The sequence below is a fragment of the Entelurus aequoreus genome, linkage group LG25 (genome assembly GCF_033978785.1).
Source record: "Entelurus aequoreus isolate RoL-2023_Sb linkage group LG25, RoL_Eaeq_v1.1, whole genome shotgun sequence".
NCBI classification, from domain to species: Eukaryota; Metazoa; Chordata; class Actinopteri; order Syngnathiformes; family Syngnathidae; genus Entelurus; species Entelurus aequoreus.
Window position 1 is genome coordinate 32,940,983 of NC_084755.1, and position 22,822 is coordinate 32,963,804.

Genomic DNA, 22,822 nt, shown 5'->3' on the forward strand with positions numbered 1-22,822 from the left:
GGTAAGTGGCAGTTGTTTTCCAGTTGTTACCTTTGCTAGGAGGTTATGTATTTGCTAGGGTTTGTCGGTCAGTCAGTCCGTCAGTTACTAAGTTAGATAATTAGTTAGTAACATAGCTCAAAGGATTATGGGCAGATTTTGATTCATTTTCAGGAAACGTTACCTTACGTTTATGCTAGCGTCTTTGCCTCCACCCACAGAGCCAAATTGAGTGACTGACAAAAGAACAAACGCGCCAAGTTGCTTAGACCGATGCAAAGAGTGAACCCTCTTGAATCCTGTTTGGAAGTGACAGACAAAGACAACAAACACGCACGGACATGGCATTTATCCTTTGATTTATTACACCCGCCAGGAGGTTATGTATTTGTTGGGGTTTGTTCTGTTAGTTCACAACGTAGTTCAAAGAGTTATGGGCAAATTTTGATTACATGTTCAGAAATAGGGCTGCATTTACCGAATATTTCAGTAGTCCACTGGTCAGCAGTTTTTCTTTATTAGTCGACTAGTCAATAATTTATTCGGTTTTATTGTTGTTGTTGTTTTGAGTCTAAAAATTTTTGTCCCCGAAACTTAGTCACTTTTTAGTAATAAGAACAGAATGGCTCAGGACTTGACGAGTTTGTCGACAAACTACAGTAGGTGTGTCAGAAGGTTGCATTCTTTGATGTGAGAGCCATTATTTACAGTCAGTTCTTGCCACAGGGACATACAACCAATCAGCACGTCTACAAAGAGATCTTGGGACGTTTGCTTTGTTTAGTGCCAGAGAAGAGGCGAGAGTTCTGCTGCTTCGCTATGACAACGCGTCAACACCATGAGCATCCGACAGCTCCTGGCCGGGAAGAACATGACCATGCTAAAACAACTTCCCTTTCACCTAAGCTACGTCTAGTTTGTCCTCTTCCTAAAATCTAGGGCACCCGTTTTTAGGACGTGGACAACCTCACCACGACAGAGCTTTGGTGGATCTTGGAAGAATCCTACCAGGAGATCGTGAAGGTGTGGCAGAGAAGGCTGGGAAAGTGCGTAAGACTCCAGGCGGATTACTTCCAAAGTGAAAACTTGCAGTTTGAAATATAACTTTCCTGACACAACTCATTGAAGGGTTTGTTGATGACTATGAAGGGTTTCAATGACAGGTGTAGGCACAAGGTGGAAATTATCCATTGTTATTCTAGTGCAGTGGTTCTTAACCTTGTTGGAGGTACCGAACCCCACCAGTTTCATATGCGCATTCACCGAACCCTTTAGTGAAAAATAAATAAATAAACATTTTCAAATTCAAGGCGAAGTTATATGTTTTTGGTAACACTTTAGTATGGGGAACATATTCTAAGTAACAAAGACTTAATTTAGCGTTATTTGGTTAGGGTTAGGGTTAGAGGGTTAGGGTTATAATGAGGCCATGCCGAATAAGGCATTAATAAGTACTTAATGACTAGTTAAGAGCCAATATGTTACTAATTTGCATGTTAATAAGCAACTAATTAATGGTGAATATGTTCCCCATACTAAAGTGTTACCATGTTTTTATACTGGTGCACAAAATGAACCGTGCATGAACATCACCTTGTTCAAAGAACAAAACCAACACAGTGCATAAACTCACAAATTACCACACTTCTGCTGTTGCCGTATCCTTAATACCTACTACTCAGTGGCATAGTGGTTAGAGTGTCCGCCCTGAGATCGGTAGGTGAGTTCAAACCCCGGCCGAGTCATACCAAAGACTATAAAAATGGGACCCATCACCTCCCTGCTTGGCACTCAGCATCAAGGGTTGGAATTGGGGGTTAAATTAAAAAAAAAAAGATTCCCAGGGGGGTGATCACGGGTGATGGGTCAAATACAGAGAACAAATTTCACCACACCTAGTGTGTGTGTGACAATCATTGGTACTTTAACTTTAATACGCCGATAGGGAGAAGTTTTTATTTACACGATAAGTCGGGTGTGTCTTGACCTCCGCCGAACCCTCCGACTCACCAAACCCTAGGGTTCGATCGAACCCAGGTTAAGAACCACTGTTCTAGTGACTTCAACTCTATTGTCACATTGCACGTGAAATATTAAAATGCATATGGTTGGTGCATTCGCAAAGCACCAACTATGGTACTATGGAAGCTCAGTCACACAGTGGTGCAACATGCTTTGGTCAAGGACGGAGGAGGAGGACGACAATCGAAGCTGCAACCTTCCAATAGCAAGATAACGGCTCACAGCGGAATCTATTTTGCCACGACACTAAATCTTCAGCTTCCCTAGTTTCCTTTGCAGTAACACTAAAAAGGACGCCTACAGTATGTGCGCCTTCAACAGCAGACAAGTTTTTCTTCCATCTGTATGTGCACATCTCAGTCAGTTTGGTCCAGTTCTTGCCTGCCAAAGTCTCCCTTTCCATCATTTCCTTCCCCGGTAATTGCAAAGGACACCTGCAAGCCGCTTTTATTGGCTAACAGTTGCAACTGGACAGGAATTAGAAGACTACCAACATGCACAAGGACAATAACAAACCATTTAAATCCTTTTCATTTATTAATTGATCCTGTTTACATTTTTATTATATCCCGTGCAAAGTTGCATTCTCTCTTTCTATATTTTTGGTCTGCAGCAGTATCAAACCTTTGACCTTCCAGTCCAAAAGATAAATCCTTACGGACTGAGCTACTGGCTTTTTATGAATAATCCATCAAGCAGAAATCCATAAAAACGACCTGGCCAGGACTGGACACAGTGGACCAAAGATCTTAATATACAATTTTGAAGATTTTAAGTTTTTGGTTTTTTTGGGGGGACACTTTTTGTTTTTAATTATTAATTAAATGTCGCCCCAGCAAATATCTTTAAAAAATAAAATAAGTTATACCCATGGCAAACAGTTGACAATGAACCTGTTTTGGTTTTTTTTACATATTTTATCTCTATATACGTTTTGCCAAATATTTTCACTGTCTGTGTCCACAACCTTTGGGAATAGCTAATGTCCTTTCAATCCCTTTTTCCTGCTGGAATTCCAAACAGTCCCATGACTTTTTCCATCATCCGTTTTCCAGGTAAACGTTGAAAAACAATCGAATGATAACCGCATGATAACAGAAGATCGTATTTACTGTACACGCATGCACTGTGTAAATATCACTTTCAATCGCACTGCTTTTGTACGATAAACACAATAACTGTCAATCAAAGCCAATTCGTCACTTACGACTCAATGTTACAAAACTAAAGAACTTTCTCTAAGTCTGAACACACAGACAAAAATGCATTTTATGAATATTTATCTAATGGTAACAGTCATGTTTTATTGCATGCTTGATAATTTACATTAGGAACATCACATGGTTAAACTTGCACCATTCCAACCTGCCCGAAAAGGAGTAGAAAGAAGCAGCGCTTATTTAATCCTCCCACTAATCCATGTTTATTATTGTGGTCATTTTGTCCAGGAGCAAGATTTGATAGCAATAGATTGAATGGGGGGAAATAGGGAGGGGATAAAGTTGAAAAAAATAAAACACAAAATTGTCTTCAATTCAATTTATTGATATTGTATTACAAAAAAATGTATGAAATATAGGCGCGCATATATATATATATATATATATATATATATATATATATATATATATATATATATATATATATAAATATAAAACAAGGCATATATGCTTATAGCAAGTAAGCACATTAAAGAGACTTACAAATGTATTATTTAGCCGCTGAGATAGGCTCCAGCACCCTCCGCGACCCCGAAAGGGACAAGCGGTGGAAAATGGATGGGATGGATGGAATTTAACTTTTTTTTTTTTTTTAATAAATCACATCAAAAAATAATTTAGGAACATGACTGATGTTTTAAAAAGGAAAAGAAACAAGCGAACTAATTATGGGCCTTGCTATGGCCTCTCTTTTATTACACTTTGTATGTTTTTTTTCTTCCCAGTAATAGTTTTTTTAGAATCTCCCGCCGGTTTTGAAAAAATCAACTGCAGGCTGCAAATGGGCCCTGGATCGCACGTTGGACTCTTTTTAGGGTAACAGGACTGAGTGACACGACTTAAGTGTGACATTGACATATTTTTTTTATATATAAAATAAACTTAAAATATAGTTGGCATAAGGAGTAGGGATGATGTTCGAAACCGGTTCTCCCGGTTGTTCGATAAGAAAAGAACCATTCGATAAGAAAAGGACCGATTCCATGTACTCAAATCCCTTTTTGAGAAGCGATTCGCGTTATCGAGGCCACTATAGTAAAGAAAAAAGAGTTGGTTCTTTATTCGAATCCCTGGGAACGAATCCCGTCCCACAAGAAATGCCCTGTGGGACATCACAGGAAATGACGTAGCTCACGTCCTTTCCTGTGATGTCACACAAGCAGCAAAAATAATGGACCAGAAAAAACGCCTCAAGTCATGGCTATTCACCTATAGTGATCACAGAGACAGGTTGTTTTTGTGTTACTGTATATATTTGTTTTTCTGAAAAATCCCACTTAATATACTTGGGTAACAACAGTCAATATTTTTTTAACTATTTTTTTTAGGGGGCTAACAGTCAATATATATATATTTTTTTGCTTATAATATAAAAGTGAGCTTTTGTTAAACCAAATATTGTGTTTTTTTCCATATACAACAACCTATCTGGATTCGATAAGGAATCGGTTCGATAAGAGGATTCGATAATGGGCTCGAACTCTATAATTTCTTATCAAACATCATCCCTAATAAGGAGTAACAAAAATACGTACGAAATTTCACATTTCTGGAGAATTTCAATGATTACTATTATAATAGTTCACATTAAAGTTTAATTATAGGAGGCAAAGACATGTAACAAATGTATTTTTGCCAAGGTAGTTTAAATGAATCTTTTAAAAATGATATTAATCAAATATGAAATCAATGTGCTGGACACTTTACTTGACCAAAAAATATTGCAGTTAATTTTACCGTGTATTATTTATACATTGGCACTTCACAAAGTTGACCTAATTGAAGCTATATTTAGTCAACTGTGTAGCAAGATACTTAATTATTTCATTAGAAGGATGAAAGTGTGTGCAAAAAATTGTGTCGCTTTGTGACGCTCTCACACTAAAAGGTTGAATGAGGGAATGATGAGGTGGCGCTTTTTTCTCTCTTTCTTGTTCTTTTCTGCCTGCCTTCCACCAGAAAAGCAGATTGCATTCCATCCTCCTCCCAGTTAAAAAAAAAAAAAAAAAGACACATGGATAATGTGGAGGTATCTGCAGTGTGAGAGAAAGAGAGAGAAAGAGAGAGAGCAGTAGGAGGAGGAGGAGGAGTGAATTACAGACTTGTTGGCCAGCGTCACACTGTGCAACGTGTCTGCTGCTGGTGGATCATCACATGGCTGCGTGTCTCCCTTCAGCTCATCTGCTGAGTTCTAATGGTCGGTTTGTGTTTAATTACACCTCACCTGAACACAATCGTCCTTGAAAGGACGAGCGGGTCACCCGTGCAGCTGCTAAAAAACGAGGCTTTTATTATTCAGCGCCAATAACAATCATGAAGTCTGTCAAGCCCTCAATTGTGCAGGTATTTCTAAAGACAGGACGCTTTTCTTAAAAAAAAAACAAAAAAACCTACAACATCTGGTTCCCTCATCTCAGACTGAGTCTTAGAGACAGTGGTGAGGTGACAGTTGTGAGGACCCGGGTTGAAAAGATGCCTTCAAAAATATCTTAATTGATGCTTTTCTGACCTGATGCTCCCTTAGCTGGATGAATATGATAGAAGTACTCATCTTTCAGCCCAGTTCGTTAACATTTTGAACACATTTTGGACATATAGGCGGGCTTTGTCCAAAATCACATTTTTATAACAAAAAAAGTGAAGAATTTATATAGCGCTTTTTCACTTACATAGGGAAACCCATGATCTGCATGTAAGCTACATTAAAACCAGTGTGGGTGGCAGTGGGAGGACACAACGGCAGTGACTAGGATGGCGGAAGCCGGACTCGAACCTGGAATCCCTCAAGTTGCTGGCACCGCCGCTCTACCATCTGAGCCACGCCGCCCAAAAAGCACTAACGAGGGATGCATTTTGACAGTGAAACAGTCTCTGTCAACAATAGTTAAGTCCGTTGTATTCCTTAGTATTTGATTCTTAAAGGTAAAAATGTATGTACACAGTATGCAGTGTTTTCAATGCCACACGTAGATTTGCCGTTACTTGGTCCACCAGAGAATAAGAAGACACAGCAAGGGGGATCGACGTAACCAACATACCATCTTTGACGTTATACTTAGCGAGGAATCAGACCACTCTCGATATTCTTTTACACAAAAGAGACAAATCTAAAGAAGGCATTAAAGCATGAATCACCGCTCCTCCATAAAAAAAATTATTCACCGTATTTTTTGGAGTATAAGTCGCACCGGCCGAAAATGCATAATAAAGAAGGAAAAAAACATATATAAGTCACATTTTTTGGGGAAATTGATTTGATAAAACCCAACACCAAGAATAGACATTTGAAAGGCAATTTAAAATAAATAAAGAATAGTGAACAACAGGCTGAATAAGTGTACGTTATATGAGGCATAAATAACCAACTTAGAACGTGCCTGGTATGTTAACGTAACATATTATGGTAAGAGTCATTCAAATAACTATAACATATAGAACATGCTATACGTTTACCAAACAATCTAGTCACTCCTAATCGCTAAATCCCATGAAATCTTATACGTCTGGTCTCTTACGTGAATGAGCTAAATAATATTATTTGATATTTTACGGTAATGTGTTAATCATTTCACACATAAGTCGCTCCTGAGTATAAGTCGCACCCCCGGCCAAACTATGAAAAGAACTGCGACTTATAGCCTGAGAAATACGGTAGTTATATAGTTTATTTTTTTTACTCACTTTTTGCAAGCGCCCAATTACGCAAACTCGACAGTTAAGGTCATATTTCACCCATTAACCCTAACCTTAGTTTGCAGCTCTATGACTTCCCTCACATATTTAATGAAGGGTTTTGTTCATGGAAAACTATCCATTACCTTTGCGGATGACTTGATTTGAGCAAATATAACCACGTGTCGTTCCTTAATGTTAAACATGTCTGAAACAAATCAATCAAAACCATAACCATGAATGAGGACCGCATTATGACGACATTACCAGTCTGGTCCTAAGTTGTGTTCGAGCGTCATACCAGAGTGGTGGCTACCAAGAAATATTGGTGGATCAAAAAGTGAAGGCCTCTTTCTTTGAGGCGGTTTTCTTCTGGTGACCACCTGCACTTGGGTTTTATACGCAAAGGTCAGGAGGAAGACGAGAGCGCTCCGTAGGGTGGAGAAAGCTGACAAGTGTAGATAAAGTTGGAATACACACAATGAGTGTGAGTAGACAATAGAAGTCAAGTGAATCAGGAAGTAGATCTGAAGGAGAAATAAAGAGTGGAATAAACCTGTTGCTGCTCTCTGAGGAGGAGAGCTTCCTCCAACCTACCAATGTTCCTCAGGATCAAGTTTCTTCTCTTCACCCCCCTTTTCCTCGTCTCCAACCTTCTCGGCTGTGGAATTATGGAAGGAGGGCCCTTCTTTTTTTTTTTTCCTGTCCTTTCTTTCTTTTCATCTGGTTTTTTTTTCTTTCCCCCCCTTCTCCGAGGGAGGGGTCCATTCTTGTCTTCCCTGAACGTGAGCGGCAGCGAGAGGCTAACGAGGGTGCGTCCCAGTCGCTCCAGTCCCAGCGCCTCCCAGCGCAGACTCCCATATAAAAGCCCTGGTGGAAAGTTAGTGTAGGCAGTAGGGAGTTTTCTGCTGGGGTCAGGAGGACTGTGGAATCAAGCGGACCCTACCCCAAACACCCGTGTATGAGTGGAGTGTAGCAGAAAGAGAAGACATCCCCAACTTTTTTCCTCTCTTGCCTCAAAGAGTCTACATGTCTAGCGGCATCTAGACATGTTCAGCTTTGTGGATTTGCGGCTGGCGCTGCTGCTCGGCGCAGCGGTGCTCTTGGTGAGAGCGCAGGGCGAGGACGACCGTAAGTGTCACCATCTCATCATCACTCTTTTCCGGAGCTTCTCGACCAGCCTTTTGGAAAAGTGGATATATTCTTTTCGCGTGGACGTTTGGCGGCTTGAAATCTAGACAGGGTTTGCAGTAGAAAAGCGAGGGTTTTGATGCCCGCGTTCTTTCCAGCAGATAGATAAATAGGGAAGAAAAGGAGTGCAGGCTTTGCGTAATGCATGGGGCATCCCAAGAAGGCCCCTCGCCCTGCCCCCCCACCCCCACCCTAATGCATGCAAAGCAAGTTGCTGCAGGTTTTCTAGCCAAGGGCTTCTATGCGACGACTCACAAACGTCACATCTTTTTAGGCAGATTGCTAACATTTAAACCCCCCCTCCTATTTATATGCATTTTTTTAAAAGTAAACACTTCGCACCCTAAAAGGGGGTACCTGGGCCTTCCTCTGCCGAGTCCAGTAGACAGCCTTACTGCAGGTTTGATTGACGTGGCAAACTTCAACACCGCCCCCGGGCCCATTGTTGAGTTGGCCAGGTGAGGAGGCACCTTGAATGGGGGGGGAGGGGGATAAGAAAGGTGAGCAAGTGTAGTATTATTTGCCTGGACACGTCATAATTAGTCCAGTGCAAAGATGGAGTTTTTTTTCTGTAAAAGTTAGGGCCTTTAAGGCAAGAACAAAGGAGCAGATATTCCACTTTTCCAGATGTGCAACTATAGAGACAGATGAGGTCTTCCAGTGCCACCTAGCGGCCGAGCTCTGCACCTGCACGCCACTTCTCACCCCGCCCCTCTCGACTGTTTTTGGCTCTAATTGCAAACATGTGGAAGTCTTTTTTCCACCACAGCTGCTGCCAAGCCCACAAAGTCTGTGAGGTCAGCTCTTAGGCATTTTATCCACTTTATCATGATTAAAATCTCAAAAATTAAGCAAAATGCGACGCATTGAAAAGTTAAGAAGTGGTTTCAAACATGTACGTATCCTGCTTTTTTAAATGCCTCTCTTTTACTTTACATTTCGGTCCTTCCAATATGCCCGCAATTATAAAAACGTTATATTCGCATGAATTGGTGAATATATAACTTACTTTCAGCCACAAAAACGAGACGACACACGGTGTTTAGGTTGGGAGCTTACTTCCGGGTTGTTCTTTTTTTTTTTTTCTTCTTGTTCGCGCTCTTGTTCTTGTTCACTTACCTCATGTGTCTCTGTCGCCCCCCTCAGGTGAGGGTGGCAGTTGCACCCTCGACGGCCAGGTGTTTGCGGACCGTGACGTATGGAAACCCGAGCCATGCCAGATCTGCGTGTGCGACAGCGGCACGGTGATGTGCGATGAGGTCATCTGCGAGGACACGGCCGACTGCCCCAACCCCGTCATCCCCCATGACGAGTGCTGCCCCATCTGCCCCGACGACGGTACGCCATCGACACACATAATGAACTGTCATGGAAGATCTGTAATATTATTATTATTACATAAACATATTAATGTCACATCATACTCTTTCTTTATCTGACTGCAGGCTACCAGGGTCAATCTCAAGTTGAGGTAAATTATTTTATTCATATAATAATAATGTGATATTTATGAAAAACTGCAGTTAATATCAGAAAAAAGGTTGAATTATTGGTATAATAATTTTTTTAAAAAATGATTTTGAGGAATTGTATCCATTGAGTTGTTTATCAACCAGGGACAAAATGTCAATTAATATGGTACATATTTTTCTAAAATGCTGTTTCTCCCCGAAAGGGACCCAAGGGAGACCGTGGACCTAAGGGAGAGAGGGTAAGTGTGCGGTGGTCTTTTTACACCTTTTTTTTTGTAAGGAAAACTGATGCAGCTGTAAATAATAACCCTCGTAAAACCTACTAATGGCCTTTAGGTGTTTGATCTTGTTGAATTAAGGTTGAAAGAAAACACGGTGGCCAATTTGTTGACATTTTTGCTGTTTATACTCAATTTAGAATATTTGCAGTTTATTTTCATTTTGGTTATGGTGACTTATGTCTTTACTCTACTTCCTGTTTACTAATGTCACATGACCGGTTTATACGTCACGTGACCCCCTGGCTCCATGTTATGACTGACTTGTCATGACTGAATATTATCTTCCTCCCCCCCCCTGCAGGGTCTTGCTGGTCCCGCTGGTAACGATGGTGTCCCCGGCCAGCCTGGTCTGCCCGGACCTCCCGGCCCCCCTGGACCCCCCGGCCTCGGTGGAGTAAGTACTCATTTTTTAGAGGGGATATTTGTTTTTGATTGATTGAAATTTGTATTAGTAGATTGCACAGTACAGTACATATTCCGTATAATTGACCACTAAATGGTAACACCCCAATAACTTTTTCAACTTGTTTAAGTCGGGGTCCACGTAAATCAATTCATGGTTGTGTGTGTATTGCTGTATTGTATGTATACCTGACACACAATCACGGCACAATAGATACTTTGGGGTATTTATCCAGTTGCCAGGGGAGATTATGAATATGTATAAGTGACAAAAAAAAAAGTAATTGACTTGAATCAGCTGACATCATTCTTGATTCCATGCATAACAGATAACTTAGTGACTGTACATACATTTAATTAGCATCTGGTGAATATAATTTAATTATGCTTCATAAGGTTTGACAGTCTGATGTGTAAAAGATACATACACACATACATATATAGCATCTGTATGCTAACTATGCTATTATTATGCATTGCTTATGTGTAGCTGCGTTTTGTAGTATTGTCAGTTGTGTCACCTAAACACATTTTTGAATGTTTATGTGTCATTAGGGGTTAAGGATGGATTATTAATAGATCTGCAAAATATTGGAATGACACTACAGTGATTATAAATATTAATTCTCCTTTTTTTTGCAGAACTTCTCCCCTCAGATGTCTGGTGGCTATTCTGACAAATCTCCCCCCATTCCCGTTCCCGGACCCATGGTACGCAACGTTTTCCTACGATTCCTATTCAAATCCGCAGGTCACGCGGACTCTAACTCCTCTCCCGCCCTCATTTGCAGGGCCCAATGGGACCCCGTGGACCCCCTGGATCTGCCGGTGCTAGTGTAAGAACACCACTTCTTCTTCAGATTGAGCCTTTATCCTAAGCGTTCCGGCTGTGACAATCCTCGGTATAAATCGTGAAAATATGCAATCCTGCCTGTGAGGAACTAGGAAACCATGGAGACCGATTGGATCTGCGTGTTTACATGAAGCCCGGCTATAAATCGCATTTAATACAGAACCAGGAAGTGAATTGTTGATGTGACACGTCTTCCAAAAAGCGGTATTGACTGTGTTTTTGTGTCCTGTGCTCAGGGCCCTCAGGGATTCACTGGTCCCCCCGGTGAGTCTGGAGAAGCTGGAGCTTCTGTGAGTACTACAAATGCACACATCACTAGTTTTTACTTGATGCAACGCTTGACTTTTTATACGTGCTTCGTGTCTACAGGGCCCCATGGGACCCCGCGGCCCCGCCGGCCCATCTGGAAAGAACGGAGAGGACGTAAGTCAATCAACTCTTACTCACCTCGCAGGTAACGCTTTCATCACGCGCCCCCCTGATCTTATTCTTCTCCTGGTATTAGGGTGAATCTGGCAAACCTGGTCGTTCTGGCGAGCGTGGACCTCCCGGCGCTCAGGTGAGTCGCTATGGCGCCTGCAACAATTATATCGTAAACACACTATAAACATCCCTTTCCCCTTGTCTATACACAACAGGGAGCTCGCGGTTTCCCCGGAACTCCCGGTCTTCCCGGAATCAAGGGACACAGAGTGAGTCCGGACTAAAAGAATTCTGCAAAATGGCGACCATGGATAAAAAGCAGGATGTCATACGTCAATCTTTGCTTCTCTGCAGGGATTCAGCGGTCTGGATGGTGCCAAGGGAGACGGTGGCCCCGCTGGACCCAAGGTAACTTATTTGTAGCTTTTTCTTACAAAACCAATACCGTTTTCTTGCAAGATGGACAAGTAAAACATGCCCATAAACCTGCATTGAAGCGCTTTCTGTATTTCAATTAATTGTGAACACTGTTAAGTCATCATAATAGTAACTTATCGGTAAAATATTTTTTATTTACTATCATTGCCTTCCTAACCATTTAGATAAGACTGGGTTGAGCATGCTACATCCTCCTAGGAGCCAGCGGCTTTGCAAAACACAAAGCTGTGGACGCTGCTTCTCAGGCGGTTATGCCATAAAATAATCAAGGAAAAGCTTGAAAGTTTTGGTGAAATTGGGAGATTTAGAGAAATGATCATTAATGTTGGATGTGTGTGTGTTTAGGGAGAGACTGGTGCCGCTGGTGAGAACGGAACCCCCGGAGCTATGGTGAGTAAACCAAGCCATGCCAAGTCTTGGATTCTCTACAGAAGCGATGCCACGTTTTGTTCATTAAACTTATTTTCTCGCCTTTTAGGGACCTCGTGGTTTGCCCGGCGAGAGAGGCCGCAGTGGCGCTGCTGGGGCTGCTGTGAGTTCACTCGACTTTTAGCTTGATTGTTCGAGTCACTGGTGACCTGGGAGCTAATGGTGGTTGTTGTCCTGCTGCAGGGAGCTCGTGGTAACGATGGTGCCGCTGGTGCTGCTGGACCTCCCGTAAGTCGACCGCGTAGGCTCATTTAGAAAGGTTTGTTTGGCACTTTTGTCTGAATATGTTGCATGTATCGATCCTTTTCAGGGTCCTACCGGCCCCGCTGGACCTCCTGGATTCCCCGGTGGCCCTGGAGCCAAGGTACAAGACAGTCTTTACATGCATTCATTCTCCTCTGGCCCAGTAAGAACCATCTTGTATGGTCTGGTCACGGTCAGCTCAGATGAATTGTTTGGCCTAATTTGGCCAATTAGTTTTTTTTCTCCATTATTATCACATCTTAAAGTAAAATTTGCATTTACCCATAATGCCTCAACTACCAATGACATGAGCATCATTGAACATTTCAATACTTACTAATAAAATTCAGATTTGGTCACGACATACATAGATTTTCTGAGAATATTTTACTCATTTAACTCTATTCTCAGGGTGAGGCCGGACCTCAGGGATCTCGTGGAGCCGAGGGCCCCGCCGGAGCCCGTGGTGAGCCCGGTAACCCCGGACCCGCCGGTGCTGCTGGAGCTGCTGTAAGTACAAACCCCTCTGTGATTGACTTGGGCTTGAGTCTAACGGCTCCCAAATAAAAAAATAATTTGACTTCAGAACGGTTCAAGATAATCACTTCCCTTTTTTTTTGTCTTTCAGGGTAACCCCGGAAGTGATGGAGCTGCTGGAGCTAAGGGAGGCCCTGTAAGTAGACCATCCCCTACTCGAGGCCTAACCTCCTCATCAGATCTGACAGTAAAGTGACACGTGCTGCCACCTGCAGGGTGCTGGTGGAGTTGCTGGTGCTCCCGGATTCCCCGGACCCCGTGGACCCCCAGGAGCTCACGGTGCTGCTGGTGCTGCAGGACCCAAGGGTAACACTGTGAGTAAAGCCCTTACAAAACCCATTATGATCCCGAGAAATTGGTATGGTAAAAAATGTATAGATAACTTACCATGTTGTGTTATGGTATCTTTCTCGTAGGGCGAGGCTGGTGCCCCTGGATCCAAGGGAGAGCATGGTGCTAAGGGAGAGGCTGTAAGTTTTCATCTCATAAAAGAACATGATTTTTTAAATTTATATTTATAATGCTTTCCGTAACTTATATTGTATGTGAATTTGTCATTCTACAGGGTGCCCCAGGAGTTCAGGGACCTCCCGGACCTTCTGGTGAGGAGGGCAAGAGAGGAGGCAGAGGAGAGCCTGGTCCCGTTGGAGGCCGTGGAGTTCCTGGCGAGCGTGTAAGCCTCATAGCTTAATTAATCTCCAGCTTCAAGATTGACTATTTTTATTGAATAAAACATAAGCAATATCAAATAATGTGCAAACATGCTAGTGCCCCCTACAGGCAATTTGGTAGAACCAAACCATGCAAACTCATTTTAGTGGTTACGTTCCCTGAAGTCGATTATTGATCTCTGCTTCCAGTCATACGGAACCTCCTTTATAACAACTTAATATTTGACTCTTTTTGCAGGGTGGTACTGGTGGTCGTGGTTTCCCTGGTGCTGATGGTGCCGCTGGAGTCAAAGTGAGTACAGCACATATGCATCAACCATACATCATCCATTCCACTTGTATTTTCCTGTTGAAGTAATTTCTTCCTGACAATCAATCACAGGGTGCCACTGGCGAGCGTGGTTCCCCAGGTGTTGCTGGAGCTAAAGGAAACAGCGGAGAGGTCGGCCGCACTGGTGAGCCTGGTTTGCCCGGAGCTAAGGTGAGGCTCTCCTGCCAGCTGTTTTGATTACCGAACATGATTTCTTCACTGTCTTACTCTAAACATTTTGGCATTTGTTTTGACCTTTTAGGGTATGACTGGCAGCCCAGGCAGCCCTGGACCTGATGGCAAGATGGGACCTAATGTAAGTTCTCATCATCACGCCAGGACGTTTGGTTGATATTCCTTCTTTAAACGCTCAATTAAGTAAACTCCGTCCACTTTACCAGGGAGCCCCCGGACAAGATGGCCGCCCCGGACCTCCTGGCGCCGTTGGAGCCAGAGGCCAGCCCGGAGTCATGGGATTCCCAGGAGCCAAGGGAGCTGCTGTAAGTACTGCGCCTCAAGCTGTGAAGTAGATTTGACGAGTTTCTACTGGTATCTAGATCATTGTCGAGATCACTCTGGTGATGAAGGTTTTTTTTTTTGGACTTTAGGGTGATGGTGGAAAGCCCGGTGAGCGTGGAGTGATGGGACCTACCGGCCCTGTTGTGAGTGTCCCGTTGTGTGAAGCTGCCATGTTCTTGTCCGATGTGAATGCTCGACATTCAGACTGCAACATATTTGTCTATTTAGGGTGCTCCTGGTAAGGACGGTGACGTTGGTGCTCAGGGAGCTGCTGGACCTGCTGTGAGTAGACGCAGGCACTACCAACAAACTCCCAAGCGGATTGTTCTTTATTGGTTCCTAAGTTTCTTCCTTTGCTTTTCCTTAGGGACCCGCTGGTGAGAGAGGCGAGGGAGGACCAGGTGGACCTGCCGGATTCCAGGGACTTCCAGGACCCCAAGGTGCTATTGGCGAGACTGGCAAGTCCGGAGAGCAGGTACTGACTGAATTTAGCTCGAGTGAGCTCACTTCCTGGAAGAGTTTATCGACTTCTTCTTTTTGTCCTGTAATGTAGGGTGTGCCCGGAGAGGCTGGAGCCACAGGACCTGCTGGTTCAAGAGTAAGTCCATCCTCATATATTTACATTAAATGATAGACTATAATTATTTGGATTCTGGTTATGCTCAAGTCCACTAACGCTCTGCTATCCTCAGGGTGACAGAGGATTCCCCGGTGAGCGTGGTGCCCCTGGTGCCATTGGACCTGGTGGTGCCCGTGGATCCCCCGGATCTGCTGGAAGCGAGGGCGCTAAGGTAATTTTGGCAGAAGGTGAAACATGGTTCTGACTCTGCTTCTGAAAACTTCTTCGTTGTAATATTTTCCTTCTTCTTCTTCAGGGAGATGCTGGAGCACCCGGTGCACCCGGAGCTCAGGGACCTCCTGGACTGCAGGGAATGCCTGGTGAGCGTGGTGCCGGTGGTCTTCCAGGACTGAGAGGAGACAGAGTGAGTTGTGACACTCGCGTTATATTGGACCTGCAAAGAACTCCCATTGCTTTTTCATCTCATGCGTTGTCCTCTCTTACTTATCCAGGGTGAACAAGGAGCTAAGGGAACTGATGGAGCACCTGGCAAGGATGGTCCTCGTGGTATGAGCGGTCCCATTGGACTTCCCGGATCCGCCGGAGCTACTGGAGACAAGGGAGAGGCTGGTCCCAGTGGACCTGCTGGACCTGCTGGAGCTCGTGGAGGCCCTGTGAGTTATGAAAAGAGAAGGTCCAACTGTCACCCTGACATCATTCCATAGGTCTCCTCAGTCTGTCAAGGAGCAGAAGTAGCTTCAGTTGAGGGCACCTTAGTCATTATCTTCACATGTTATAATCTTCTCCTCTTCCACAGGGTGAGCGTGGAGAGGCTGGACCACCCGGCCCTGCTGGATTTGCTGGACCTCCTGTAAGTTTCACTGGCTTTCTCGCAGACTCTTTTCCTGTTAAACAAAAACAAGAATAACTTACATTTTCCTCTTGACCACCATCTAGGGTGCTGATGGACTTGCTGGTGCTAAGGGAGAGGCTGGTAACAATGGTGCTAAGGGAGATGCTGGTCCTCCTGGCGCTGCTGGACCCACTGGTGCCCCCGGACCCCAGGTTTGTAGAAAATCCCCTTCTATACAATATTTGTATGTTATTAGCGTTACTATGCCTTCTGACGCTGTTCTGTGTTCATTTAGGGTCCCCTTGGAAACACTGGCCCCAAGGGAGCTCGTGGAGCAATTGGAGCTACTGTAAGTTAAAACTCTCTTTCTACTCATGCATCAAATTTAACTAATGAACCCTCTGTCTGCTTCCCAAGGGTGTTAGTGGTTTCCCTGGTGCTGTCGGCAGAGTTGGACCACCCGGCCCCTCTGTAAGTTATAATGAATGAAAGCACTTTAATAAGACATCATGAAGCTGGGCTGTAAGGTTAATTGTATCCGATCGATGTATGGAACAGGGCCACCCTGGACCCCCTGGCGCTTCCGGACCCGGTGGAAAGGAAGGAGCCAAAGGAAACCGTGGTGACACTGGACCTGCTGGTCGCTCCGGTGAGGTGGGACCTCATGGACCCCCAGGACCTGCTGGAGAGAAGGGTAGCCCCGGTGCCGATGGTGCTCCCGTAAGTTGAAACCTACATCACAAAAACACTTCTGCGACAAGGCTCTTTTCTAGATTTGAGTAGATTCTTGAATCCAACACCTGTGTCTTAATACTTTTTTCTTGTAATACCCTGCAGGGTAGCGCTGGTATTCCTGGACCTCAGGGTATTGGTGGACAGCGTGGTATTGTTGGTCTGTCTGGACAAAGAGGAGAGCGAGGATTCCCTGGCCTGCCTGGACCTACTGTAAGCTCATTGTAGTTATACCTGATGTTTAAAACCATAGTTAAACACGCTTAAATGACAGCAACCAACACACTTGAGTCCAGCTCCAATTTATAGTGCTTTTGGAGTGGGTCACAAGAAAGATCTATGTGATGCAACACACATAGTGGATGTAGTGCACAACGTGTAACCAAATGCACCCATGCCGTGTCACCTCTACAGGGAGAGCCCGGAAAGCAGGGATCCGGTGGCCCCTCTGGTGAGCGCGGACCTCCTGGACCCATGGGACCCCCTGGACTGGCTGGACCCTCTGGAGAGACCGGACGCGAGGTAAAACGATTATCCAATAACCCTCCTTGCGTGTGTAGGTCAGTCCTGTAACTAATCCAATGTGTGTTTGTTTTAGGGAGCCGCTGGTAACGAGGGATCCGCTGGCCGTGATGGATCTGCCGGACCCAAGGTGAGTCGAGTAGACAACACTACAATCAAGTTAATTTATGGAGATAAGGATTACATCTATGCTTCTTCCTACTCCTTTTCGGATATTATGTATTGTACAAACGTGTTCCCTGATGTAAATGAAACAAATATCAGATAGATAGTTCTGTGGACCTCGCCGGAATGAGCCTGACTGATGCTATTCATGTTTCATGCCACCATGTGCAACTTAAGGAAGTGGTTCACATAGTTTCCTCTCAGTTGACCCAATCTCAAAACGCGGTAAAAGCCTCTCTTTTACCATCACCCAGTAACTGAGCTTAAGTCCATAGAAGACACACCTTACAGAACAGGACTCCGCAACCGTTACTATCAGAAGAGCCATTTTGCCCTCTCGTTTCCTTACCTTCCTTATCCAATCACCAGTCAGAACACATTCATGGCCTCATACACAAACTATTTTCAAAAACGCACTTATCCCCTCACTTTGATGTCAAAAACAATCGTATCGACTAAATGAGATGATCTTGTGGAACAATTTAGGGAGACCGTGGAGAGTCTGGCCCTGCTGGAGCTCCTGGTTCCCCCGGACCCTCTGGTGCCCCTGGACCCGTCGGACCCGCTGGAAAGAATGGCGACCGTGGAGACTCTGTAAGTGAAAAGAAGTGCACTGGTCTTTTGTCGTGAGTGCAGCACCATCCTGCAGTGTTCATGACTCTTCTGGGGGTTGTTTCAGGGACCTGCTGGCCCTGCTGGTCCCGCTGGTCCTGCTGGCCCTCGTGGCCCTGCTGTAAGTAACATGACAAGCACCAGCTATTGAGCCCAACAGAGAACGGGTGATTCATTTCATCTTCTATTAGGGAGCCCATGGAATTCGTGGAGACAAGGGAGAGAGTGGAGAGGCTGGTGAGAGAGGCTTGAAGGGACACAGAGGATTCACTGGCATGCAGGGAGCTCCTGGACCCTCCGTATGTCACTCAGCACTCATAGATTTCAAAACACACCTTCGGCTCCTAACTTCTCTTTTCTTTGCTCACTCATAGGGTGGTCATGGCGAGCAAGGACCTGCTGGTGTTTCCGGAGCTGCTGGACCTAGAGTGAGTCTTGTTCATTTTTGCCAGTTTATTTTTCCTTCAGACAATTTAAAGACTTCTTGCTTGCGCTCCACAGGGACCTTCTGGATCTGCCGGTTCTCCTGGTAAGGATGGTATGACTGGCCTTCCTGGTCCCAGCGGACCTTCCGGACCTCGTGGACGCAATGGAGAAATGGGACCTGTGGTAAGGCTCACTTTACTTCTTAATCTAAATGCCACCACAAAGATTGTTTTAACGACACATTTCTGTTTTCCTTTAGGGTCCTTCCGGACCTCCCGGACCTCCCGGCGCACCCGGAGCCCCTGGTGGTGGATTTGACCTTGGCTTCATTGCCCAGCCTCAGGAGAAGGGTCCCGATCCCTTCCGTCACTACCGCGATGACGCTAACGTTCTGCGTGACCGCGACCTGGAGGTGGACGGCACCCTGAAGACTCTGAGCCAGCAGATTGAGCAGATCCGCAGCCCCGACGGTACTCGCAAGAACCCCGCCAGAACTTGCCGCGACCTCAAGATGTGCCACCCAGACTGGAAGAGCGGTGAGTCTTTGTCACGTGGAAAAAGGTGGTGCTGAGGGTCAGAAGATTAAGCTAGGTGGCATGGGTTTCTGACTCTTTGTGCCACTCCATCCTCAGGAGAGTACTGGATTGACCCTGACCAGGGCTGCAACCAAGATGCCATCAAGGTCTACTGTAACATGGAGACCGGAGAGACCTGCGTGGCCCCCACTCAGCGCGAGGTTGCCAAGAAGAACTGGTACATCAGCAAGAACATCAAGGAGAAGAAGCACGTCTGGTTCGGCGAGGCAATGAACGAGGGCTTCCAGGTAACCCAACCCAACAATCCCTTGAGTGGTTTCCTCTGCGACCATCTGCTAACCTCTCCCCCCCCCACAGTTCCAGTACGGCAGCGAGGGCTCCATGCCAGAAGACGTCAACATCCAGATGACCTTCCTGCGTCTCATGTCAACTGAGTCCTCCCAGAACATCACCTACCACTGCAAGAACAGCATCTCCTACATGGATGCTGCCACCGGCAACCTGAAGAAGGCTGTCATCCTCCAGGGCTCCAACGAGATCGAGATCAGAGCTGAGGGCAACAGCCGTTTCACCTACAGTGTCCTCGAGGACGGCTGCACGGTGAGGACACTTACGTTTGTAGACCTTTATTGGGCGACGGAACGTTAAATCGACGCCGAAAATCCACATTTTAGACGAAAATGGGCCAATAAGATCTTTACTGTGTCTATATTACAGCACTACCATGCTGAGTGCATAGCTTAGCAAGAATGCTAATGTAATATGGAGGTTTAGAGCTGGAATTTCTTTCCAAAATAGCTTTTTTCTAAACATTTTCATAGTAGGTTCCATGTACATAATGATCAGTACCCTGTTTAGGGCAGTCTAGAAGTACAACGGCTACATTCACGCTCGATTAGAATGCTCTACATTTTCTGTTGTGTGAGCAGCTGGGTTAACTCTAATTGCTATGAAGTTGATTTTGAGTTTACCTTGAGCTTGTTTTGTTTTTTTCCCGCCCACAAAGAAGGTAAAAAAAAAAAAGCAGGAAAAAGTTAGCATCACATAGCATAGCATTACATGCGTATGTTGCCTTACAGTGCTAAAGAAGTATTAGAACAGGACATTTTCAGACCAAACAAACCGAAGTGTATTCATTTCTTACTTAAAATGTCAATCTCGTTATTGACTTCACTATTGCCAGCTGTTAGAATATTACGTACGGGACAAGTTTTCTCTTAATGACGAGCGTTCTCATGCATTTGCTAAGGGGTAAATATTGCGTACAACTTTTGTCAGGTACCATCAGGAAATGCGAATTGTCAATGTCCTTATTGATAAAAATAAATTTTTTAAAAAAGTAACGTATTTTTCGGAGTATAAGTCGCTCCGGAGTATAAGTCGCACCGGCCGAAAGAAGAAAGAAGGAAAAAAACATGTATAAGTCGCATTTTTGGGGGACATTTATTTGAAAAAACCCAACACCAAGAATAGACATTTGAAAGGCAATTTAAAATAAATAAAGAATAGTGAACAACAGGCTGAATAAGTGTACGTTATGAGGCATAAATAACCAACTGAGAACGTGCCTGGTATGTTAACGTAACATATTATGGTAAGAGTCATTCAAATAACTATAACATATAGAACATGCTATACGTTTACCAAACAATCTGTCACTCCTAATCGCTAAATCCCATGAAATCGGATGTGTCTTTACCTCTGAGGCCGACTCACCGAACCCATAGGGTTCGATCGAACCCAGGTTAAGAACCACTGGTCTAGTCTCTTACGTGAATGAGCTATATAATATTATTTGATATTTTACGGTAATGTGTTAATAATTTCACACATAAGTCGCTCCTGAGTATAAGTCGCACCCCCGGCCAAACTATGAAAAAAAACTGCGACTTATAGTCCGAAAAATACGGTAGATGCCTTCCGAAAGTCCTAGGAGAACTTAGCGATAATGTAATATTATGCGTCTCCCTGTTCAAATTCCAAGCTTACAATAAACCGTCTTGCAAAACATGCAAGTTACACAACAACAAGTCTTGTCAAAGCTTCTCCCTGCTGGGAAAATGTTGAGACAGCGCCTTCTGTCGCATTCACAGCCATGACACTTTTCTTCTACCAAGCGTAGGGATGATGTTTGATAAGAAATTATCCAGTTCGAGCCCATTATTGAATCCTCTTATCGAACCGATTCCTTATCGAATCCATATAGGTTGTTGTGCATGGAAAAAAACACAATATTTGGTTTAACAAAAGCTCACTTTTATTTTATAAAAAAAATAAATAAATAAATAAATAAATGTTGACTGTTACCCCCCTAAAAAATAAAATAAATAAATATTGACTGTTGTTACCCAAAGTATATTAAGTGGGATTTTTCAGAAAAACAAATATATACAGTAACACAAAAACAAGCTGTCTCTGTGATCACTATAGGTGAATAGCCATGCCTTGAGGCGTTTTTTCAGGTCCATTATTTTTGCTGCTTGTGTGATGTCCCACAGGGCATTTCTTGTGGGACGGGATTCGTTCCCAGGAATTCGAATAAAGAACCAACTCTTTTTTCTTTACTATAGTGGCCTCGACAACGGGAACCGGTTCTCAAAAAGGGATTTGAGTCCATGGAATCGGTTCTTTTCTTTTTGAACAACCGGGAGAACCGGTTTCGAACATCATCCCTAACCAAGCGCCATCAAATCTCTTTACCTAAATGACTATAAAAAGCGGAATTATTCCACAATTCGTAATGACGATGTGACGTTTGAAGCGTGTCCTGACTATTTGTGGTTGTTTTGTTGCAGTCACACACCGGTACATGGGGCAAGACAATCATCGAATACAAGACATCGAAAACATCTCGCCTGCCCATCATTGACATCGCTCCTATGGATGTTGGTGCTCCAGACCAAGAGTTTGGCCTTGAAGTCGGACCCGTCTGCTTCTTGTAAAAAGAGAAATCTGGACTTGAACATGTTGTGGTGCGTGAGTGTGTGCGTTTTATTTTTTTTTTCTAGCAACCAACCCTTTCCTTAAAAAAAAAACGAAACAGCCACCCCAAACATTTTTCTGATCTGGCCCCCTCCCACGCCCACCCTCCCCCCTGCCGTGGTCCACGACGCCTCAAAACCTGCACTTCAACAAAGATGGCGGCGGTGCGGCAACGTCCACGCCATCGCGTTTTAGGACCACTACTTTTTGTTTGACTCTTTTTTTGTTGGTTTTTGTCTCGTTTTTTTTTTTACCATCAACAACACCCAGGATCCCAAGACATTTTGTTTCACTGGCAACAAGAAAATAATATATGATTCTGTAAAAAAAAAAAAAAAAGAAAAGAAAAGAAATTGACTCCGCCCCCTTCTTCAACCAATCCAGGCCTCTCTGGAGTTTACAGAAACACACAGGTGACTTTTGTATTTTTATACACCCCCGTGCCGTGAGAGGAATGACAGGACAGTCCCGACAGACAGAACCCGATTGCTTTGTACCACATTTCAGGTGTTGATGAATAAACGGTGAAACTGACAGCCACGTTTTGTCTTTTAAATGTTTTCGCTGTCATCTCTCTTGTTTGTTCCTCATGTTCTTGGAAAGTCACATTAAAGCCACCAGCAGAGAAACATTGGTTTTTAAAACTTGTTTTTTTTTTAGAAAAAGAACATCCTATGGCTACCTCAAAAAAAAAAAAAAAAAAATGTTGGAAAAGATGTTTTTCCTGCAGCTGGGAAAGCACTCAGGTGCTATTCTTGTCTTGCAACTAATGT

At 44.0% G+C, this 22,822-nt stretch overlaps 1 protein-coding gene and 1 long non-coding RNA gene across 4 annotated transcripts in view; one reads left to right on the forward strand and one right to left on the reverse strand.

Annotated features, from left to right (window-relative positions):
- LOC133642358 (uncharacterized) overlaps positions 1-9,589 on the reverse strand; it is a 144,106-nt gene extending 134,517 nt beyond the window's left edge. For 2 of the 3 annotated variants that reach the window (XR_009824497.1, XR_009824496.1), the window contains exons 1-2: positions 9,094-9,589; positions 8,442-8,554 (exon numbers count right to left, since the gene is read on the reverse strand). This is a non-coding gene — a long non-coding RNA (uncharacterized LOC133642358). The remainder of the gene's footprint in view (positions 1-8,441; positions 8,555-9,093) is intronic. The other variant, XR_009824495.1, reaches the window with a different exon arrangement.
- On the forward strand, positions 7,764-22,585 carry col1a1a (collagen, type I, alpha 1a). Its single transcript, XM_062036498.1, has 49 exons — positions 7,764-8,024; positions 9,231-9,422; positions 9,530-9,555; positions 9,760-9,795; positions 10,139-10,231; positions 10,882-10,950; positions 11,031-11,075; positions 11,329-11,382; positions 11,462-11,515; positions 11,598-11,651; positions 11,731-11,784; positions 11,870-11,923; positions 12,299-12,343; positions 12,432-12,485; positions 12,566-12,610; positions 12,693-12,746; positions 13,037-13,135; positions 13,254-13,298; positions 13,378-13,476; positions 13,579-13,632; positions 13,728-13,835; positions 14,072-14,125; positions 14,216-14,314; positions 14,406-14,459; positions 14,545-14,643; positions 14,752-14,805; positions 14,891-14,944; positions 15,030-15,137; positions 15,216-15,260; positions 15,355-15,453; positions 15,538-15,645; positions 15,734-15,895; positions 16,039-16,092; positions 16,179-16,286; positions 16,370-16,423; positions 16,492-16,545; positions 16,633-16,794; positions 16,912-17,019; positions 17,221-17,328; positions 17,405-17,458; positions 17,980-18,087; positions 18,173-18,226; positions 18,297-18,404; positions 18,480-18,533; positions 18,607-18,714; positions 18,791-19,067; positions 19,164-19,354; positions 19,425-19,667; positions 21,863-22,585. Exons 1-49 carry the CDS (start codon positions 7,943-7,945, stop codon positions 22,007-22,009), a joined length of 4,344 nt encoding a protein of 1,447 aa, XP_061892482.1. The 5' UTR covers positions 7,764-7,942; the 3' UTR covers positions 22,010-22,585.
- The last annotated feature ends 237 nt before the right edge of the window (positions 22,586-22,822 follow it).

What these genes read in the sequence shown, in the direction of transcription:
- col1a1a (XM_062036498.1), top strand. Translation starts at nt 7,943, where the DNA reads ATGTTCAGCTTTGTGGATTTGCGGCTGGCGCTGCTGCTCGGCGCAGCG. An exon ending in ACGGAACCCCCGGAGCTATG is followed by an intron (nt 12,344 to 12,431) that starts GTGAGTAAACCA and finishes CTCGCCTTTTAG; the next exon opens with GGACCTCGTGGTTTGCCCGG. An exon ending in ATGGTGCTAAGGGAGAGGCT is followed by an intron (nt 13,633 to 13,727) that starts GTAAGTTTTCAT and finishes GTCATTCTACAG; the next exon opens with GGTGCCCCAGGAGTTCAGGG.